Source organism: Zootermopsis nevadensis, unplaced genomic scaffold (assembly GCF_977971745.1).
Source record: "Zootermopsis nevadensis isolate Lab colony 2312 unplaced genomic scaffold, Znev_1.0 Znev_ptg000010l, whole genome shotgun sequence".
Classification (NCBI taxonomy): domain Eukaryota; kingdom Metazoa; phylum Arthropoda; class Insecta; order Blattodea; family Termopsidae; genus Zootermopsis; species Zootermopsis nevadensis.
The window spans coordinates 493,312-513,870 of record NW_028259142.1 but is presented as its reverse complement, the minus strand read 5'-3'; the positions used below and the strand labels follow the sequence as shown (position 1 = coordinate 513,870).

The window sequence follows — 20,559 nt, the reverse complement described above, 5'->3', positions numbered from 1 at the left end:
AACTTTAATTTTCATTAGGGCTGACAGAAACTCTGACGGTCGTCTAATTACACAAATTAATAATTTGTTTTTGGTAAACACCGCCATGTCACGTTCGAAGCCACCAAAATGGCGGGCAGTCTCGAAATGACAAGTTTAATTACGACAGACAACACCTTCCGTGCCGATAATTCGTTATAATGATGAAATGAAGACTCCCTGTCATTTATTTATACAGAGTTCTCGTTGGTGTAACTTCCGTTTCCAACATTTTACAACTTTATGCAGATACTTCCACAAAGACCCCAAAAAAACATAACGTTTCAATCATAAACGTCACGATAAAACACGCACCGATGGCGTATGGGGGGAGTTGAGACAGCACCTGACTCATCCGTGCACCACACAGAGGGAAAGACACCGCTTCGAACCCTGGCGTCTCTCGTCGCAAGTGCAACTGCCCCTGCGTGTTCTTATGACTCAGAAGACATGGACCGTCAATTTCATTGACTGTGCAGGCTCAAAGCTTCGTGCGAGCAGTAGCTTACAGTTCGTATCCTGGCAGCGACAATTTGACAAGTCTCATCTCTCCACGGAAATTAATAACTCAACAAACAAGCGAGTGGCGCTGTTTGCAGTAGACGTCAGTCAATTTCCAGTCGTAAAAATGAAAACGACAACAAACACGCCGGTGAGGGGGACTTCGCTCGACACTTTCAATATGCCCCCCCCCCTTCTGAATCACTTACTGGCAGAGGGGGAGGGACAGGGGGTCTGAAAGAGGCTGACAGGCAGATTGGAAACGAGAGTCTGCAGTAGGCACGCTGACACCAGGACCTCGCAGAAAGGTGAGTGGCCACGCTCGGCACAACGTCTTTGTATCACCAGTTACCTTCTTCTAACGACCGGAATTTTCTGACCATCCGGTGAACTACATTAAGACGCTCTGTTATCTTATTATTTACTGCAATTGGGTTTGCGCCCGGTGGCAGTGGTTCTTACACTACGCAAGTTCTCTGCGAATATTCATAACATAATTGCTCTGATGTTCATTTATTCGAGATACAAAAATACTGACAATTGAATAAAAACTTATTTGGATATTATCCATCGTCTAATGTACATTAGATGTTCCTACACAGTAATGTACATTACTGTGTAGGAACCTGAAGACGGAGATAGAGTCCCATCTCCGAAACGTCGTTTTACGTTTTATATTTACTAGACGATGGATAATATCCAAGGAAATTTTTATTCAATTGACTCTTCACCATCGTCAAGAAGTTTTAGATTTGATATACAAAAATACTGTTTGAAGGTTAAAAATGCCACAGATTTTCTGATAATAGTGGCAGGAAGCATCTCCGAAACGTCGGTAAACTTCTATCAGACTACACGGCGCAACATTCCAGAACACAATCACCTCAGATCTTACCTAAAAACGAAAAATATCTTGTGAACGATGGGAGGATAATATTAAAATTGTTCTCAAAGAAACATGATGCTCGTGTGTGAAATGATTTTATGTAGCTCAGCGCAGGAATTTGTTAAGAAAGTGGCGGAATGTACAATCGCTCGCCTCGCAGCAAAATAAAACCAGTTAATATCCTTTGCAGATCGTAACCTGGTTCGCATACGGAGATAGTAATGGCGTGCAACATCCAGCTAGTGACATCTGTGCTTCTGCTGGGAACTGCATCGCTCGTCAGATGCGCCTCAGAAGATGAAATACGTAAGTAGCTTCGGTACTCAGACCCTCAGTCCGCACTTCGACGCTCAGTGAGGTTAGGCGCCTTCAGACTGAACTTTACCCAGCGTCTCTAGACGAAGGACAGACTACCCCAATTAAAATAGGCCACGGCCACTTCCTTACAAAATTCTGCCAAATTCACCCACCGACTATTTTACATCTACTACGAATGCAGAGAGAGTCTTTCTGGCTGAACGACTGCAACCGGTTCAGGCAACTTCCCCGGTTACCACGAAACAGACGCTGCACTCGGTGAACTCTACAGGTCGTGCCGGTGGACTGACGCAATATTTTCAGTTACTCAACAGTGGCGCTTTAAAGTGCGGTGTTGCATAACTCGTTATATCTTCGGGGGGGCGGGGGCCACAAACTTTTTCCTCATACGGCGTCGGCATGGAACTAGGTCAGTGGCGTGTTCTCTGCTAATTTCAGCAGCTTTGGGGGTAAATTTCTTAAACAGCGAAATTACATAGTCGAAAGTCCGCCTTGCAATAGAGAATCAAAGGATTTTTAAAACTCGGTTCGTACGTCCGGGCGTGATAAGGAACGATCTAGCTGGCATTCCGAACAAAATAAGGAACTTCTCCATGGAACGAATGATGAGCAACCAAGTAACACTGTACACCGTTCACACATTTTTAAACAGCCACGTGCTAAGTATTTTAACACCCTGTATTAATAGGGTAATGCAGCGCGCACAGTACAGTCGAAATTCGGTACACAACATTTCAGTCTGAAAATCTGAAGAGACCACTTGAGAAACGTATGCAAGGATAATATTAAAACGCACGTTGAACAAAAAGAGAACAAGGGTACAGACTAACTTAATCTAGCTCAGAATAGAGTCCATGGGGGCTTATGTGAGCGCGGTAATGAACCATCGGTGTACCATGACAGCGAGCTGCAGTACCGACCGTTCCTTTCACTGTGCACGGCTCGGTCACTGAACCGAGAGAACTTTCTACTATGGGGAAATGCGAGAGAAAGCGACAGGTTCGTGTCACGAGGACAGACGGGGCGTGGGCGTGGGTGGAAGGTGCAGAAATGTGCGGCCGCTGACTCAGATCTGACTCTGTCAGTTTCTGAGGCATTTGTACCTTAGCTGATGTAGCGTCATTTAAGCGGCCAAGTACGCTGTGCGGTGAAGGGGAACGGGCTATCGGACGCTTGCAGTCACTTGCTTCTCGGCTGAGGACGTCGCCATGGTTACGCGCTGGACGACACTCCGAAATTCTCACGCGCTAATTCGAGTAGGCCATGGCAACAATTGTCTTCCTGCAAGTCGCATCTGCTGAGTGTGGTCATAGAATGTTTCATCAACCATGTCCCATAAAGACAACTTTCTTCAGATTAAAAAGTTTCATCTTCTGAAAATAACTACATCGTTGGTTGGTTAGTTAGTTAGTTAGCCAGTCTATCTACGCATTTGTTAAGCAGCAACAGAACTCACGGTGAGAAAATAACGTAACGCGTGGGATTAAATTCAAATAACCGAATCACGACTGTCGTTCGACTGAAAATCCGCGGGCCACTTAATAACTTAACCCTTCGTCCAGTGGGACCTTTCATGCGTCAGATGATGAGCAGGGCGACGCAAGGAACTCGAAGTGATGAACCTCGTCTTCTATCCCAACAGTCACTTGTTCATCGCAATGAATGCGACATTCATCACTGAGCAAGGCTAAGCTGCTCATAAAATCTGTGCTTGTACGCTCAACGTATGAGAGTCTTTGTCGAAGGCTTCTATAAATCTGAGCCACTTTTAGTTAGGACTGACGATTCTCGCAAGATAAAAGGATAATATTAAAACGAATCTCACACAAATCGTTTGTGAATTTGTGGACGTGATCGTCTGACTACTGTCATGAACCTTCGGGTCCACTAAAGACTGGGATTTCTGTAACTAGATGAGCGACTGTCAGCTGCTTCATGGAGTTGTTTGGTTCGTAACTGCAGTTCGCCTTTCCCCTCTAAGCGCGCCTGTGTCCAACAGCGCCGAGTAAGTTTCGACTACGGCCGAGAGTTCAACGAGCAGATTCATTTTCGATGCGTCTGCTCGCGGTCGGAACATGGACACAAATTCTGAGATCGGAGATAATCTGGAGGCAATCCAAACAGGAAGCAGCGCCCTGGGCCTGCGAGACGAGCGTTTTAATCACCGGCTGACCGATGCAGTGGCGTTGCTCGGATAATGACCGCGAACAGCAGAACGGTCTCCGATTTACGGGTTGGTAAAAATAAAGAAAATAAAATGAAAACAGAACTTGTACGTCCACGGACCAGATTCCTCGTAGAGAATGGCGTATCCCGTACGGTGCATTCAGCTACTCAAATTACCCGCATTTAGATAAACCCGAAAGTTAATCGTCGTCCCGAGCCAGATGAACCCATCTGACACCGCCCCAGTCTACTTCCCTAAAGATCCATCCAGAAATTATCCTCCATCTACGCCTTGGTCTTCTGAGGATATGTGAGGGTAAACTGGATTCAGCTGGCTCAGGATAGGAACCGGTGGCGAGCTCATGAAAACACGGCAATTAAGCTGCTTGTTCCATAAAAGGCGAATCATTTCTTGACTAGCTGAGCGACTCACTACAGTCTTTCATTCGCCTGCAGCATTACGTGTAGTCCTCACGCAACACAGCGGTGTCGGAGAAGTTGCCGCCCCAGCACGGCGGATTCGCCTTTTCCCGTGTCGTATCCGCTCCCTTCCTCAGCGGTTACCAACACCAAGGCCACGCAGAGGTCAACAGACACAAATCCGTGAGCCGAGAGGCTGAAAATGTCGCAAGTCGACGCGCACCGCAATCTCCTCACATCTGTCTCAGACTTCACAGACGACATTCCGATCTCCTTCCTCCTTGTGAGACACTTCGACTGCGATAACCATTTCGGAGAACGGAGAAAGGCAGCTTTCTGCAAGCTCACTCATGGCCTGTGTTCATTTCCAGCGTCCTACGTCAAGCAGTGCCACAAGGGGGACCCCAAGATCGTGGACTGCATCACTGGAGCTCTGCACCACCTGAGGCCTTACCTCGCGCAAGGTACGTCTAGCAAGCAACGAGTTATGCCGTTCATAGCACGCAAAGTGCTGTCGCGAGTTTTCACTTGTTTGGATCGTGTTCCAGGGATCCCTGAGATCGAGATGCCCTCTGTGGAGCCGTTCAGAATGGATGAACTGTCCCTGTCCCTGACCACAGGGCCCAACGGCTACAAGGTCACGCTCAGGGACCTTGACATCTACGGCGCTAGTAACTTCTCAGTATCCGACCTGAAGTGAGTTGGTATCAAGTCAGGCAGAGCCGAAATGTGCCGAGGCATGGCGCCATGTAGGTAGAGCTCCACCAATCACCAAAATCTCGACTCCAGCCTCACGCTCCGGTTAACATTACCCCCAGAGAAAATTCTCTGTTTTTTCTGCAGAGTCTTGGCTGGGGAGCACAGAAGTTCTCAGTGCCAAGACGGGGCTGACTAACTCAGCGGTCACTGCAGATCGGCTCAGAACTCGGGAATAAAGTATTAATAACGCTACGTTAATGTATTTTGACACATCTATAAGCATGATCGATCGGTGCGAACAAGTGATCAGTATTTAATGTGCACGTGCGTCTGGAAAGAACGAATTGCAACCCAGCCTCTCCTTCATCATAAAACAAAGCCTAAGTTTCCTTACCGTTTTCGATCAAATCTGGTTCGGTCAACCAAGTGAATACCCCCCTTCAATTTAAACCAAGTTAATCCGGTATAGCTGAGTCCGTGAAGAGACTGACTACGTACTGAACGACAGGGGTCTGATTCCCGGCAGGTCGTGGACTTTCTTTTCGCCAAGACCTGTTTGAGGACTCACCTAGTGGGGCACGTAGTAAGCCGCCTAAATTAAGAATGCGTGGAGCTACACCTCCACTCTCACGAACACCTTTAAGAGAAAGTTCAAATGAGGGCCAAAGCCAAGTTGAACTTCTTCGACTCTTTGTGGATTTCTAATAGGCCTGGAAGGAATTCATATAAGGGGACTACGTTAAAGTAATTTCTAAGATCCATATTATTTAAGGGTCCAATACACATCCAGGCTATTTCACCCAGCGTTAACGTAAGAGAAAAAGTATTTAACAATAGTTACAGTGACCATAAAGATAAGCATAATAAGCTCTTAGTGATGGCCAGAAAATCTCATATTATTAGAATACATTCAATAAGAATGCACCACGGAATGCGATGTCTAAGCTCTTGCTCGACTTACGACGGAATGCGCAGACTCAGCGCACCTCTGAGATGCCACCTCGAGGACTCACGTGCGCTGTACTATACGCTATTAGCCTACAGGGTGTTTCTTACGAGACTTCGTCCCATTCGGACCGAAACTCGGTTCTGTCCCCTGAAAGAGCGAGGTGAATATTGTGACCTAACTTCGCAGGTTAAGCGACGGCAATGAGCCCTTCAAGGCGCACATCAAGATCCCGGAGCTGAAGATCAACGCGCGCTACACGAGTAGCGGAGTACTCATCATCCTGCCGGCCAGCGGACAAGGCAACTTCCACTCGACTCTCGGTGCGTATCCCCGATAAACACCCTGTATATAGCGATCAAGGCCAACCATAATTATGTCTATACGTGGAGAGGGAATTATTGACTAAATCTGAATTTAACTTTTTTGTATTAAAGTCCTTCTCGAGAAAATAACAGTCGCTCAAATACTCAAGAAATTCCCCGAATTTTGTGGAGTCCATTTAAAGTTAATTTCCGCGTCTATAACAGTCCGACATTGATTGTAATTAATCTCCTGCGTCGGCGCGGGGTTGCAGGTGTGTGGACGAAACAACCTCTAGGGCTCTACAGGCACTCAGGGAGTTCCCTAGGGAAAATAAATTTTGTTGCAAAGAAAATCCGCCTTTCCACCTGCACAAATGAAGACGTTAATGAGCGAATGTTTCGTTGCTAGGCGACATCATAGCGATGGTCCAAGGCACGATCAGCTCGCAACAGCGGCAAGGGCACATGTACCTGCACGTGGACACTCTCGACATCGACCTGAACATCAAGACAGTGCGCATGCTCGTTAAGAAGGTCTTCAACAACAACAGGATACTCAGTAAGTACTGAGGCGAGGTCGGGCCAATCCGCACCACCGACACACTCGCCCTTCCACCTCGAACCTTCCGCAGATCCTTCAATGACGAGTTCTTCCGTCATAAGACGCCAACGGGGCTGACTAACGTTGGACTACTTTGTTCCAGCCGAGGCGACTAACCTCTTCCTGAGGGAGAACGGACAGGAAGTGCTGAAGGCGATGATGCCTCAGCTACGACTGAAGCTTTCTCAGGTGTTCAAGGGAATAGCGAATCAGCTGCTAACTCACGTGCCCACGGACACGCTCCTCCTGCCAGCGAAAGTGTAGTACAGCGGCCGAAAGCGAATCTATTAGAAACTTTAAACTTGAGAAATTCAGTGACACTTGCCGACAGTCGTAAAAGACGTTCAGGTGTGTATTCAAAGTACCAAGTTTGGCTGAAAGTAGCCGGGGCAGTTTCCCACGAGATACTGTGTGAAGACACGTGTGCCACGAAAGCAGGCCGACTGCTGACAGTGCATCCCGAAACGTCGTCACTTCAAAGTGCACGCACGTTCGGTACACAGAAATTACAGTGAATGACGAATAAATCTGCTTCAAATCGAATTTGTTTATTTTCATTTGAGGGGATTTGTAAGCCGGCTTCTTCAACAAATCTGCCTTCGCGTGGGTTGAAGTTGCAAGAGTCCGGCGCTGAGGGAAATCTTTCGAGTTATAAACGCAAAACAATCTTTATCGGGACATAACAAATAATGTTCTGTACGGTACTTTCGAAAAAAAAATGTTCAGGTTACTTTGATGAATGAGAACAGAAATCCATTTTCCTCCCCCCCAGTACCAACATACCGTGACTTTGGCGCTGAATACACCAGAGGCACGAGTCCCAGTAGATGAGGGGAGGGGGGGCAGTTTTATTGTCTCTAATGATAATTACGGCCATTTGCAGGCAGTGGCATGGCCCCGCTGTCCCCGATAATGGCCGGCTTGGATTAACTCTCTGCATAAGAAACGAAGACGTCATTCAGGTACCCAGAAAGAACAACAATGCAGGTGCCCGTATTGTGTCAAATTCTGCAAAAAAGTTCGTCACAAGAAAATACCCTGCCAATTAATAAATCTGTGAGGTCGTGTTCAGAAAAAAGCGAGATGCAACCTTTGGTACATCAGATTTCTCTGAAAGGAGCGACTGTTCCATTGTTTATTTATCCCACAACCATTTACATAAACCCCGATGAACTGTGTCCTACAAGACTCCCCAAAACGTCTGGACATTGCCACTGGAACAAAATTGATTTAGTGTCAGCAAAGTCGGAAACCGGAATTTACGTCTAGATCGAGGAAGCCAACAAGCAGTCGTCGTATTAATAATTCCCATACGAAGGCGACGATGAGACGTGTCAAGCGACAGGTAGCGTCAGCGGAAGTCGTCCGTCAATTCTGTGTCTGTTGATTGAAAGTTAATGTTTATGACCTTCCTTGGCGAAAGCTCAAAAGCGTTGACGTCAATCGTGAATTACACATTCAGCTGTTAAACGGCACTTCTGCGCCCTGACGAAGCTTCACTGGGCTCTCAGCTAATGGGGGAGTGGGAGGTGGTTCTCGAGTATCGTTCGTGTGATTTTTATATAGAAACGTACAGACAAATGATTGGCTGGTCAACGAACAGTGGTCAGTTCTGGAAGATAGTTTTCTAGGGTCCGAAAAGGATTCAGGCGTTCTACTCATTTCTCTACTCGGAGAATATAGAAATTCTCTCACTTAGAGCCCCACTTATGTTTTCACCAAGTCCAGAAAACGATCATGAAAATCTCTGCAAAATGTCTGCTCTGGAAATGGCCGTCTTCTGGATTTGTAGCGCCGCGTAGCCTCGCCGAAGTTTCATAGGTTCTTACTGACTCCATCACCAAGTCGACGAGTCTTATTGGCGGAGTCAGCAAAGACCTCCGAAACGTCGGCAAACTTCTGCCAGACTATACTGAAGGCGCTACAACCCAGAAGACGGCCATCTTCGGACTCTCTTTCCAGCTTTGGGTGAAACTGAACTTAAAACCTTTCCGTCTGCAGAAAAAATCTCTCGGGGAGAGGGCGATAGAAAATATGAAATCGCTCTACATCGCGTACAAACGAAATTATGTGACCGTGACGTCAGCATTCTAGCCAAGCGGATGACCTACACTCGGCAAGGCCTGAGAAGCTACCAGTCGCTGGCTGGTCCCATGTCAGTTAAACCACCTGCAAATGATACCAACAACGTATTCTGCTCACCAAGCAAGTCTCTGATAGCAGGACACAAAAACCAGAGAAGATCCTCTGACGGTTACTCAACTTGCATTCATAAGATCCATCTTAATGTTATCCTCCAATCTCTTATTAGGTTTCCACTGCAGCTGTGTGTTTTCTGACTTAAAATTATTTTCTGATTTCCTGACTTAACCTTTTCGTAGTCTCTCCAAAGTAACTGTTACAGAAGCTAAGAATAAAAAAAGTCACTGACATAACAATTTCTGCATTGCCGTTCGCCGACTAAAGGACACGCGTGGAGACTCCTTTCAAAACAGCAGTGACACAGCAGGTCATCGAATCAGTAAGGCCCGGCGATCGGATATCACGATGGATGTCTTTAGACCCTTATCTTACTGGCAAAGGCTGGGATACTGCGTTTAAATAGCCCACGACCACTTCCTTTCACATTTCCAATTGATCATTCGCCCTGCCGAGTAAGTGAACTCGATTAAAACGTCATTAAACAAGCTTCCTGTCCTTTAATCAGTCGTTTCGACGTCAGATGAACCTAACTGCACAATTGACGACATTTGTGCAGGGGGATACAGGTGTTGCATTGTGGGTTGGGTGATGAGAGGAGCAAACACTTCTGGTAGGCTGATTGTCATCTTACCGGCCGTAACTGTACATTTCTCGACCAATCGCGGCCGCGGAATGCGCCTACCTGTTGGCAGGTGCGCGGAAGAGTGGCACACGTAGCATGGCAGGCGACAGAAGTGTATCGCCGTTAAGACACGCGACGTAACCCAAAGGCGGACCGTCCGGAGACGCCTGACCTTGGTGTTCGTAATGAAATTCTCTGAAATGCACAGGTCAAATGAGAGGGCGGCTTTCGAGTATTCCATTTATTTAGTGTTCTGTCCGACGACAGGTCCATATGAACAGGATCCTTCCATCCTTTTCTCTTCTCGGACTGGGACCTGTTCATATACGTTCTTGGCAGATGATCCAGAAGTGGTTTGCCATTGCCTTCTTCTGTGTGTGAATGGAGCAATTGTTGGGATGCCACGGAGGAAAACTCCGTGTTGCCTAGACCACGGCCTTGCCCAACACAAGTTATAAATTCGGGCACCGCCGGGAATCGAACCCGAGACCTCCAGGATTACAAGGCCAGCGTTCTAACCGCTAGACCACCGTGGGTGGTAGTATTCCATTATCACACCAATAAGTGCTCGTACGAACTAAGATAAACCACTTCCACGTTGGTCTTGGTCGACGTTTACTGACGTAATTATTGCCTCCATTGTCAGGGCGATACCACACGGCGTTACAGCCCAGAAGTCCAGCATCGACACAACCCTGAGAACCGCTGACATTATCAAAGGAAAACCACGTGAAATATCATCTAGAATAGCAGATGTCCGAGACTACGATCGAAGGCAGGACCTCTAAGAGTACCAACCACTCAACTCGACTTACAGCCAAAGAAGATACGAAACTGCAAACTGCCAGCTCGTCGACATTGAACTTCGAAGACACTTTTTGAGCGCCTTGTGCCACCTTAGCACGGGCTCCGTGGGTCGTACCGCGCAAGCAGCCCCCCTCCCTCCCTCCCTTAAGCAACCTTTGTCCGCGAGGGTAAATAAATAGAGCCAGTTCATTCAACGGCAGTCGACAGGGCTCACAGAAGCAGAGACGAAGCCCGCCTGATCTCGTCACTCCGCTAGGTCGAGTCCTCTCCCGTTACCACAAGGTAAGTGGAGTAGGTCACATCCACCTCTTCATGAAACAAGGGCATCGCGGAACAGTTCGAAGACGACTGACTTCTTCTGCGATGTTGCGCCGTGTCTGGTACTCACTGCCTCCACCATCAGGGCGATCGCGACAAATACTGTGTGTCAGATGACACTGAAGACAAATACTCGTATGTGTCTCTCCTCAGGAACTGACATCAAACGTCTGGAGGACAATAACGCGTGTTCTTGTGGATGTTACGTAACTTTCTGCGAATTTCTGTCAGTTTGCCAACGTTCATCCGTTCGAACTGTTCCTCTGTTCTGCCCTTGTGGGCGTAGAACCACAGTTGGGGGTGGGTGGCTTCTGCATCTGCTGACCACTGGGGTGCGTGACCTCTCGTTAATACTTGACCTTCAGGAGCCGAGAGGCCTAACGGAAAGTAGCAACCGAGAGAGCGAGAAATAGAGTAGCCACGGCTGTGTGGGGGAATTTCTTACTACCGAGACACCAGTTGGTACCAGACACAGCGTCCCGTTTCGTTCTCGTGAGGATTTAATTTCCAATTTCAGACAGCTGACCTGACAATGTTTTAAAATGAGCACCAGTCATCAAGGAACGTAAGTAGTTGGGTAACAGTTGTTGAATAAGTAAAGTAGGGACGGTGCTACGACCTGCACACGCCGAAAGGTCCAGAGGCGAGTCACTTGTCGACTACTGACCGCCTCCTTAGTCACTTAACTGTCTCAGCTTAGTTCGGCGTGCTTTCATCTCGAGGGTGAGAGATTGGCGTCAGAAGTGACCGACACAGCGCGTAACCAAGACGCCAAGAGACAAATCGGGAAAGTTCCTTCAGCTCCCACAGCAACGTCGTGATGAGGAAAAATCTTGACCGCACGCTCACAAGAACCAGTGGCCTTTCTTACGAAAAATGTTTGTGTCTACAGCTCAGCCAGTCGGAAACTGCGGCAGATGCAACCTCCGCGTCCTAGATTTCCTTTGTTTCTCGAAAGCTAACTGTTGCTGCTGCAAAACGACCGACAGCAGAATCAAATTGCAAGCTCGTATATTTATAATACGTATTTAAAGATCCAGTCCGTACCTCAAAGGAAACACAACGATCAATTGGTGAGGGAAATAATTCGCTGTTTATTCTGAAGATCTTACGATACAGATAGTCTCAATGCAGTGTATGAGAAAGAGAAACGCAGAATTACCGATTGTGAAAGCAAGTGGTACACATAGCTACCACTTGGCTTCAAAGGGCTAATATTTGTTTTCTCCTTGTCTCGTCAGATGGCGTGTTCGCGTGTTCTTCCTGCAGCTCTAATCTTCTGCTTCGCCTTGGGCCCCCTGCTCGCCCAGAGGTCGCCACAAAGGCACCAAGTCCGTAAGTTGAGGCGTCAGTCCGTCGTACCACGAATTATCGTAGTCCCTGCCTCTGCACTTGGCAAGGGGTCACTCTCACTGGCAAAAGGTGACGCGGGCAGACATTCAGCGTGGCTCGCGCTGAACGGCTTCATAGTGCAATCCTCGAATCTACCGGATTGAGCTGGCATAAGTGGAAGTAGATAATCTGCCACGATACAGCGATAAGAAATTTGCTCATGAAATTTTCCATCTTCTCTTCAGAATTCTGACTGTTTCTTACGTTCATATTTTCTAAATTTATTGGACAAACATCCGAGGCCAATTCGCCTTAGTCGTCACAGCTGCAAATTTGTAAACAAACTCTCAGGAGAGGACGTACTGATGGACAGTCCTAGGAGTACAAGAGACGGAATTGTTTGGTCACAGCGTTCCAAGCGTAAATGGCGGGATTATAATGTTTCTGCCGGACGATCTGCGCATAGGAAGGACGTTTCCCGCAGGTTAGGTTATTCCGGCAATTCAGACGCTGGTCAGCCATGCTTTTTTCCTAGCCTCGACTACGTTACATTTCAGAATAACGCTTTAAAATAGGCCACAACTTTTCCGGCAACATGCCACCGTTTAAAAGCCAGTAAGATTATACGCAGTCGTAGCTCTAGCAAACAAACAAACAAACAAGCCGACGGAACGGCCAAGCGCTCACTTTGGTCCGGGTGTGTTTCAGCCTACTTCATCCACCAGTGTCACAAGACCGACCCCCACGTCAACGAGTGCCTCGCAGAAGCGACCAATCACCTGGCGCGTTGTTACAGCAGAGGTGAGTGACGGCTGCTACATTATCACAGCAGAGTGCTTCTCTAGAAGCTGACGGTCGCTCAGCTACCCAACAAAATTCCCCGCCTTTCATGGAACCCGAAGTTCATTACCATATTCACAATAGCCGGCTCCATCTTTGTATTATCTTTCCATCTACGGCGAGATCTTCCGGTTTTCCTACCAAAATTTAGTATCCGCTTCTCATTTCAACGACCGCCTCAATTATCCTAATATCATCGTGATATTGAGCACATGCTTCGATATTCCTCAGAAACTTCACACTTGCTAGTTTCACGCTCTGGCAGATTTAATCCAGTTCAATGACTCCAGTGCATTCTTTGGATACGAGGCTCGGAAGGACGCAGGTCGCCTGTGTCTGAACTACAACATTCCCTGTGGCGTCAGACTTACGAAACACCCTGTACACGTAATGTAAGAGACGCTTGTGAACCTTGAGTTCCATAAAACCACGAGTTAATTGATTTCTAGTTCGTCTTTATTAGACACATACATGACCTTGAGATTGAAATGGACGCTTAATGAGCGCGCAGCAGCCTGTAGTTGGGGGTGACATCATCACGGCGAAATCATACTTCACAGAAAGTACTTATTGTTTTTCAAATGACATTTCTATTGTCCGGCGGGCACGGAGCAGACAGGTAACAACTCCCTCATTACCGCGGGTAGCGGGTGGACGCGGCGAATATATGGAGTGAACAGTCGCGGACAGCCGACAAGGGGTGGTTCTGAAGCACAGAGGAGGGCAAGGGGATACATATCACCACAAGATGACAACAACGAAGGATTACACAAGATAAGAGGCTGGTAACACCAACAGCAATTTTTGCTTTACGCACACGAGGATACATGGAAGAAACAGGTGGGATGATAATATTAAAACGGATCTCAGAGTAAGACAGAGCGGAGCGTATTCAACCGGGGGGGGGGGGCAATTGGAGGGCTCTCGCGAACACCTTCCGGGTCCACGGAAGATTGCGAGCGAATTGCTCTGATTATAAACCAGCTTCTAAAAAGAACGACTCCGCTCGACGAAGGCGGGCGAAACGGGAAGTTCACTTTCTGCTCGGCGCCCCTGACCCACTTTCGCGATGAACCGCGCTGGGTCGACGCCCTGTCAGTCATTGCTTTGGTACGTCTGTACATCCACGGCCAGCGCAAAGAGAAGGAAAGGAAGAAGAAGCTGTTCTGGCAACAGAAGGCGAGGGTCCGACAAGCAGCGCCTTCAAGCGATCGACAGCTGCACGAGGAACTTCTCGTAGCTACAGGATTTCCGTTTTCAGCGTTGGTGTCGGTCCGAAACTCTCGATGTTTTTCCTGGATTACACGGGATTTTCGTTGTTTTTAACGACGCTTACAAGTACACAGGCCACATGACTTCGGATGGGCCAATGAGTGTTAGAGACGCAGAATTTTTCTGGAGGGACTCGGGGAAAAAATTAGTTGAAGATTAATCAGGAATAAGTAAGATTTTTCAATTCATATTTCTACAAGATCCGCCCTCAAGTGTTGTCCTCCACTCGCAAGCCGCGTCTACTAGAGGAACGCGCTGACGAAATGTTCAAATCGCACTTCTGTACATTTTCCCCGCACAAACACGAAGTTCGTGTCTGACTCAAACCCAGCGGTTAGGAAATTTTTGCGTGCTCAATCAAAGAACACAGGAGTCACGACGACACTGATGTCATTTAAGGCCACTGACGACGGGGATCTGGAAGACTTTTACAGACAAAACTCGGAAGAAGGCGCGGATGTTAATTCATAACGCCAGCAGCTACCACACTGACATTCCCCCGAAATCCGTGGTCATTTTGGATTGTTGGACGTGATCCTTCAACATCTGCAATTACAGACAACGCTGCAGGCAACGTCGAAGTGACCGTCTGTGTGCATTGAATTTACACGGTCTCCTAGCAACCAAAGCGGACAGTACGGAAGGCGTTCATATCGAAGACAGAAGACTAGGACCTCACGAAGGGCCCTCAGAGCGGCGACTAGCACTTCGATGGCCTTGAAAGAGGGCTTCAGTGGCGCTAGCTAGCTCTTCCGGCGGAAACATTGGCTTGTGAACAACCGAGATCAGAAGACGGAAACTACTGGGTACGGACCGCCACAACCTGCAATCGTAAGACGACGAGAGACTGCAAGGTGTTGGCTGAAACGGCGTCCGACCCCAACAAACACTGTAATTCAACTTTCCGTGTTCAAAACTGGAACGACGAAACCCATACTCTTAAGCTAACATGAATTAATAAAGTACATGTTTTTGTAATTATTTTTCCATAAAATATTTGGGTCCAGAGAAACCATTTCTATGTTTAATAAAGTTGCTGTAACGCACATTCGCATGGGCGGAGCTGGGACACAATTTCCTCGGCATTAATTCGTACCTGTTTCCGAGGTTAAGAATGCGTGGAGCTGCTTCGCCCTACTCCTCAACACGTCTTCACGGAAACACGTTTCACCTCCGTCAACACCGTGTGTTCCAGGTATTCCGGAACTGGGGGTCACCGACGTGGAGCCCATCCTCATCGACGAGATCTCCATCGCCCTGGGAAGTGGCCCCAACGGGTACCGAGCCACGTTCAACGACATCGAGGCGTTTGGCGTCAGCAACATGACCATAGTGGGCATGAGGTGAGCAGTCTCCGAGTTTCATGACGCTGATTCATCTGTGCGTGGTTGCTTAATACAGGGACAAAGAGGCCACGGGCCTGCCGACCGGGGTTCAAGTCCCGGCACGGGCAGTTTTCTTCCCACCACGACCGTGAGGTCTCAACGCCCAAAGAGGTACTGGAGGGGCGGGGAGGGGCTCTTCACCGGGAGGAAATGGGGTAAAGCGGCCGGTGCTACCTTAAGCACACGGACAACTTAGAGGTTAAGTGAAATGCAGGAAGATATTTAATCAACTCCTTAAGTATTTTATGTAGACTACGGCGCGAAATTGATGTTGACGACTGTTGTGGTATCTATTTAACAACGTTCCATCACATGAAGGGGTTATTTAAATCCAAAGTGGGTAGGAAGCAGAGACGTCGTACCTCAACACAAACAGAGACGCGACAGAACTAGCAGTCGAGCTGTTTATCCTGGTGACACGAGTTCAAGACCCGGGCCTCAGGAGACTGACGGCACAAACCGACGATGATGATGATGACAATTTAATGGGACAGGACTAGCATGAGAAACTTACGGCAACGGATGTGTTTCCAGGAAATTGGGTCTTCTGAAAGCATAGTTAAGTGTGAGTCACGGAGAATAATTTACATACATTCATCTTATCGTGCATCGTGACGCGGAAAATTGACATCGAATGGCCAAATTTGTTGCAAAAGCACACTAACTCCACCCTCAACACAGAGGATCATTTCCAGTCACTATACGTAGTTATCTACGACCTCTCTCGATTAGAGCGAGCTTGTAATGGGGGAAGGAGGCGGTTATAATCTCGGCACTAGGTGGTGAGTGGCTGTTTTATGCCCGGAGTCCGTTAGATCAGAGGCTTGGTGGGACCCACAGCCGGTCCGTACTGTATACAAAGTGGCGAGAAATCTTCCCCGCCCGTATCGAGAATCGAGTCCAGACCTCCTGACTCCGCGTCATAAATGTGTTTCACAAAGGGTCGAAATCTGAAACTTTCTAGGAGGGAACAACCCACTGGAGCAGGAAACGAGATTTCGTGTCTCTCGCAGACTTGACGAAGAAGTTTCTCACTTCTTTTGGTCGGGTACCACTTCGACTCTCGGGGATGAGCCGCGTCAAATGCCGAAAGCTTTCGGCAGGCATTGCAGTTGCCATCTTGAGGGCGAAATTGTTGTGGTGTCTACGAGGCAGTAGGTGGGGAGTGAGCGGGAAGCGAAGGATATGATTGGCATTCACTCTGAAGACGGCGACTGCAATTTCTGTCGAAACGTCAGAAAACTTTCAAAGAATCTCGAACGAGGATCGTTATCCAGCGGCCCAAACTTTGTTTCAGGACGGACCTGAATTCGCTGCAGTTTCAGGTCAGCTTCTACATCCCCAAGATTACCGCGCGTGCGCACTACAAGAGCTCTGGGGTGCTGATCATGGTACAAGCCTCGGGGGGCGGAGACTACTGGGGAGAGTACGGTAAGTGCAACAGTGGCTTAGGTACAGACGACACGTTCTATAATTTTGATCAGCTGCTCTGCAGACAAAGAGTGAATATGGAATTTCGGCTTTGGGTTTTTTGTAAGACGCCGACATCCAAGAAAAAGAGTTGATGGAAGAATAATATTAAAACAGCCCGTAGAGAAACAGGTTTTGGGGATGGCATTTGGAACGCGGCATTAGCAGTGTTGAACCTTCGGGTTCTCTACTGCCACAGTCTTCAGTTACTCATAGGCCACTCTTGCTTAATGTCCCGCTGTTCGTTTCAGAGGGCGTGAAGGCCAAAGTTTACTTCCAGGCCCAGGCCCAACAAGTCAAGGGCAGGAACTACTTGCAGGTGGAGGACATGAAAATGGACTTCAGCGTAAAAGATATCAAGATGGGCATTGAGAACCTGCACAACGGCAACACTGTACTACGTAAGTAAGTCTCTGTAAAGCGACCGCGCGTCTCAGGAGAGCCCATTTGCCAGAGGTTCCTTGGGCCCCAGAACCCGAAATTGATTGAATTTGATTTCCCGCCCTGCGCGCAATCGAATTCCCGTCATCCAGCCTCTACCTATACCGAGGCATGAGGGACGCAAGTAGACAGACACGACTGGGGCAACATGGAAACCAACAGCGAGGTTCGGCGGCAATGGTCATGAATCCTCGACCTCGGTTATCGAAAAAAAAAATGTTTTTGTATAAACGAATGAATAATGAATGATATACAGGACGGTGCAAAAATCAGGACACACTTTTTAAATCAAAACGCATGCGAAAATGTTATTTCCTTACGATTCCGCATTCAACTGAATCACCTCCCTTACAAATACTTTTACAAGGACCTAACCTGAGTGACAGTTTTACATTAACTATTGAAAATGGCCGCCTTCCATGCATGTGAGGGATGGCCAATGTGACCTTGCTTTTGTAGCGCGCTGTAGTCTGATCACTTGTCGTGCGGATGTTACAGAGGCAGCCCTGAATCTGTTCATCAATTCAAACGCACAGGGACTGCTTCAAGAAATGAAACCGGACATCAAGAAGAAGATGGTCCAGAAGACGAGGAACTTCGTCAACAACCTCTTCAGCAGAATACCGTACGACATGTGGATGCTGCAGTGACGAGGACACCAGAAGAGCGAACGCATTTTTAAATAGCAGCAACAAACAAGTTTCCGCAAAATTAAAAATTTACAGAACGAACACATTCGTCAGAATCGGGAAATCTCTGAGAACCCTTCTATAAGAAAGTTTCTGCGTTTGATGGAAGTGCCTCGAGAAAACATCTGAAATGCCGCCGGACTCTATGAACACCCTGTATAACAAAAGACGTGTCTTGCTGCACACGTGTGTGGAAACGGTGAAAATCACAGACGAACTTAAAAAAAACTGTCGAAATTCGGGCATCGCTTTAAGTTCTTGTGAAGTTAATGTAGATATTTGAGAGACAAAGGGGAGGATATTTTCTATCTACTCGATGGCAGATGGCCACCAAGCAGACAACTGGCACGAGGCTAAATTACTTTCTGACAAATCACAAAGCAAATATCAGAAAATTCTATTGTCTCCTTCGTTTGTTCGGCCTGCAGCCCAACCTAGTGACAGGAATGAACATTAAAAATAATTCGTAATCTGTAAATTCGTGCAGAAGACGTTTGAATATGGCGAAGAGGGAGTTTCGAACAGACGCGCTGATACGTGCGTCCGTTAACGATTGAAACATTCACAGAAAACAAAGACACAGAGAGGTCTGCCACCTTCGTGATCCTGCGTAAAACTGTGCCCCCCCCCCCCCCCCCCCCCGGAGACACCCGTAATGGCTGGCGGCTCGCGACCTTGCCTCTCTGGGCAGGCAAAATTCTACGAATTACAATTTGCACATGAAACCCAAATTCCAAATGTATTCTATCCATTTAAATATCTGGGCGTTGTGCCAATATCATACGAAACGAATTCAGGACAAAATCACGAATATTTTGGTCTCCTACACGTAAATTAGGCGTAGTGATTCAGGTCTGTGAACAATCCGGTTTAGGGGTGGAATTATTTCTCCGGAGTGCAATTGTCGTAGCAATAACACTGCCTGTTACATATGTGTAATATAAATAAAGTGATATGTGGTTAATAGACCTTGGTCCTTATTCCCTTTGCACGTTCGTAACTCACTGCCTTAATCATTAACGGGCCGACTTTGCCATGGGAAATCTGTTGGGGAAGTTTCGGCCTTGTGGAATGCACGAATGGCCGCGAAACCACTGATTCCTGGTCCGCGTTCTGTCTTTTTCGCTGCGTGCATTTCACGAAGACTCAGTCAGGTTCTGAGGTCGGGCAAAATATTTTCCTCAGTCTCACGGGCCTCGCTGTGTTGGTTACGTAAGGGTCGAGCCCACACCGAACATTATGTATGATTATGATTCGTCTCAGTTGAGCCGTCCGCAATTTTTCTCTGGGCAATAGAGCGTTCATAAACACTAACCACGCGAGATTATGAACCCAAACGAGAAGAAGGAATTTAATTGGACACAATTCTACAGTCCGTTTCACAGGAAGCTGTTTTGCTGCCCAGTACTTTGCATGTCACCTTCAGTTGACCCCGATCTCTTACCCAACAACCTTCGAATTCCAGGGGCAAAGGGCTTCTTCAGTCGCCGAAAGTCTGCTCTGGGATTTCACCAAACCACGAGGACAGCTCAGCGATGTCCGACCACGCGGGAGAGGGGGGGGTGGGGGGGGGGGGGTCCAAGACTCAATTTTCTACAGCGTTTGTGTCCAAGGTCTGAGTAACAATTTGGAAAAAGTAATCACCATTTCACCACTAACGACCTTATGCATCCGCTGTTCGTCAGTTCTCAGAAACCCAATCCAGCCGTGGAGTGATTGTCAATTCTGTTTGTATTCGGGAGACCTCAATGACCACCGAACACTCAGATCCTAGACGGGCATCCGCTGCGATGAGCCGATCCCTCATCCAAGGAGTCCCATGAAATGTCTAAAGGGATTCATAGTTTTGGAAGTTAATTATGAAGCGGAACAGATCAGAGAGTCTTTTAAATCCTGACAGTTGAAGACGGTGGGTGAAATGAAGCTTAAACCAATAAAAATCAGTCACGTACGGACTAATCAAGTTCCGTTTCCTTATAGTCAACAGCTGGCCTGGCTCCAGGAATGCAACGAAGCTGGCACAACGAATCGACTTGTTTCGGGGCTTCAAAGAAGGCCCCTTCTGGTTGCGTCTCTATTCTCCTTCTTATTTCTTCCTTTCCGGTCTCCTCCATTTCTTCATTTACACTTTATTCTCTATTCTCAGTCGTGCCTCTTCTCATTCTCCTGCCCACATCATTTGAAATCTTCGAACGCGTGACAACGTTTTGGACTGTAATGTACAGGCCGAATTAAAATTAATTTCTTTCGGTGTCGTAATTATTTAATAAATTACACGATAACTAATTTATGAAGCTATGAATCTGCAATGCGACTAGACA

The 20,559-nt window shown here is 47.5% G+C and overlaps 2 protein-coding genes across 2 annotated transcripts; both read left to right on the top strand.

Annotated features, from left to right (window-relative positions):
- Window positions 1-730: 730 nt before the first annotated feature.
- LOC110834819 (circadian clock-controlled protein daywake) lies at window positions 731-7,403 on the top strand. Its single transcript, XM_022074360.2, has 7 exons — window positions 731-827; window positions 1,596-1,711; window positions 4,681-4,773; window positions 4,858-5,005; window positions 6,144-6,277; window positions 6,669-6,818; window positions 6,964-7,403. The coding sequence occupies exons 2-7, from the start codon at window positions 1,627-1,629 to the stop codon at window positions 7,122-7,124; spliced, it is 771 nt and encodes a 256-aa protein (XP_021930052.1). The 5' UTR covers window positions 731-827; window positions 1,596-1,626; the 3' UTR covers window positions 7,125-7,403.
- Window positions 7,404-10,675: 3,272 nt separating this feature from the next.
- Window positions 10,676-18,874, top strand: Jhbp2 (Juvenile hormone binding protein 2). Its single transcript, XM_022074362.2, has 7 exons — window positions 10,676-10,773; window positions 12,051-12,144; window positions 12,850-12,942; window positions 15,449-15,596; window positions 16,936-17,069; window positions 17,360-17,509; window positions 18,048-18,874. The coding sequence occupies exons 2-7, from the start codon at window positions 12,051-12,053 to the stop codon at window positions 18,197-18,199; spliced, it is 771 nt and encodes a 256-aa protein (XP_021930054.1). The 5' UTR covers window positions 10,676-10,773; the 3' UTR covers window positions 18,200-18,874.
- The last annotated feature ends 1,685 nt before the right edge of the window (window positions 18,875-20,559 follow it).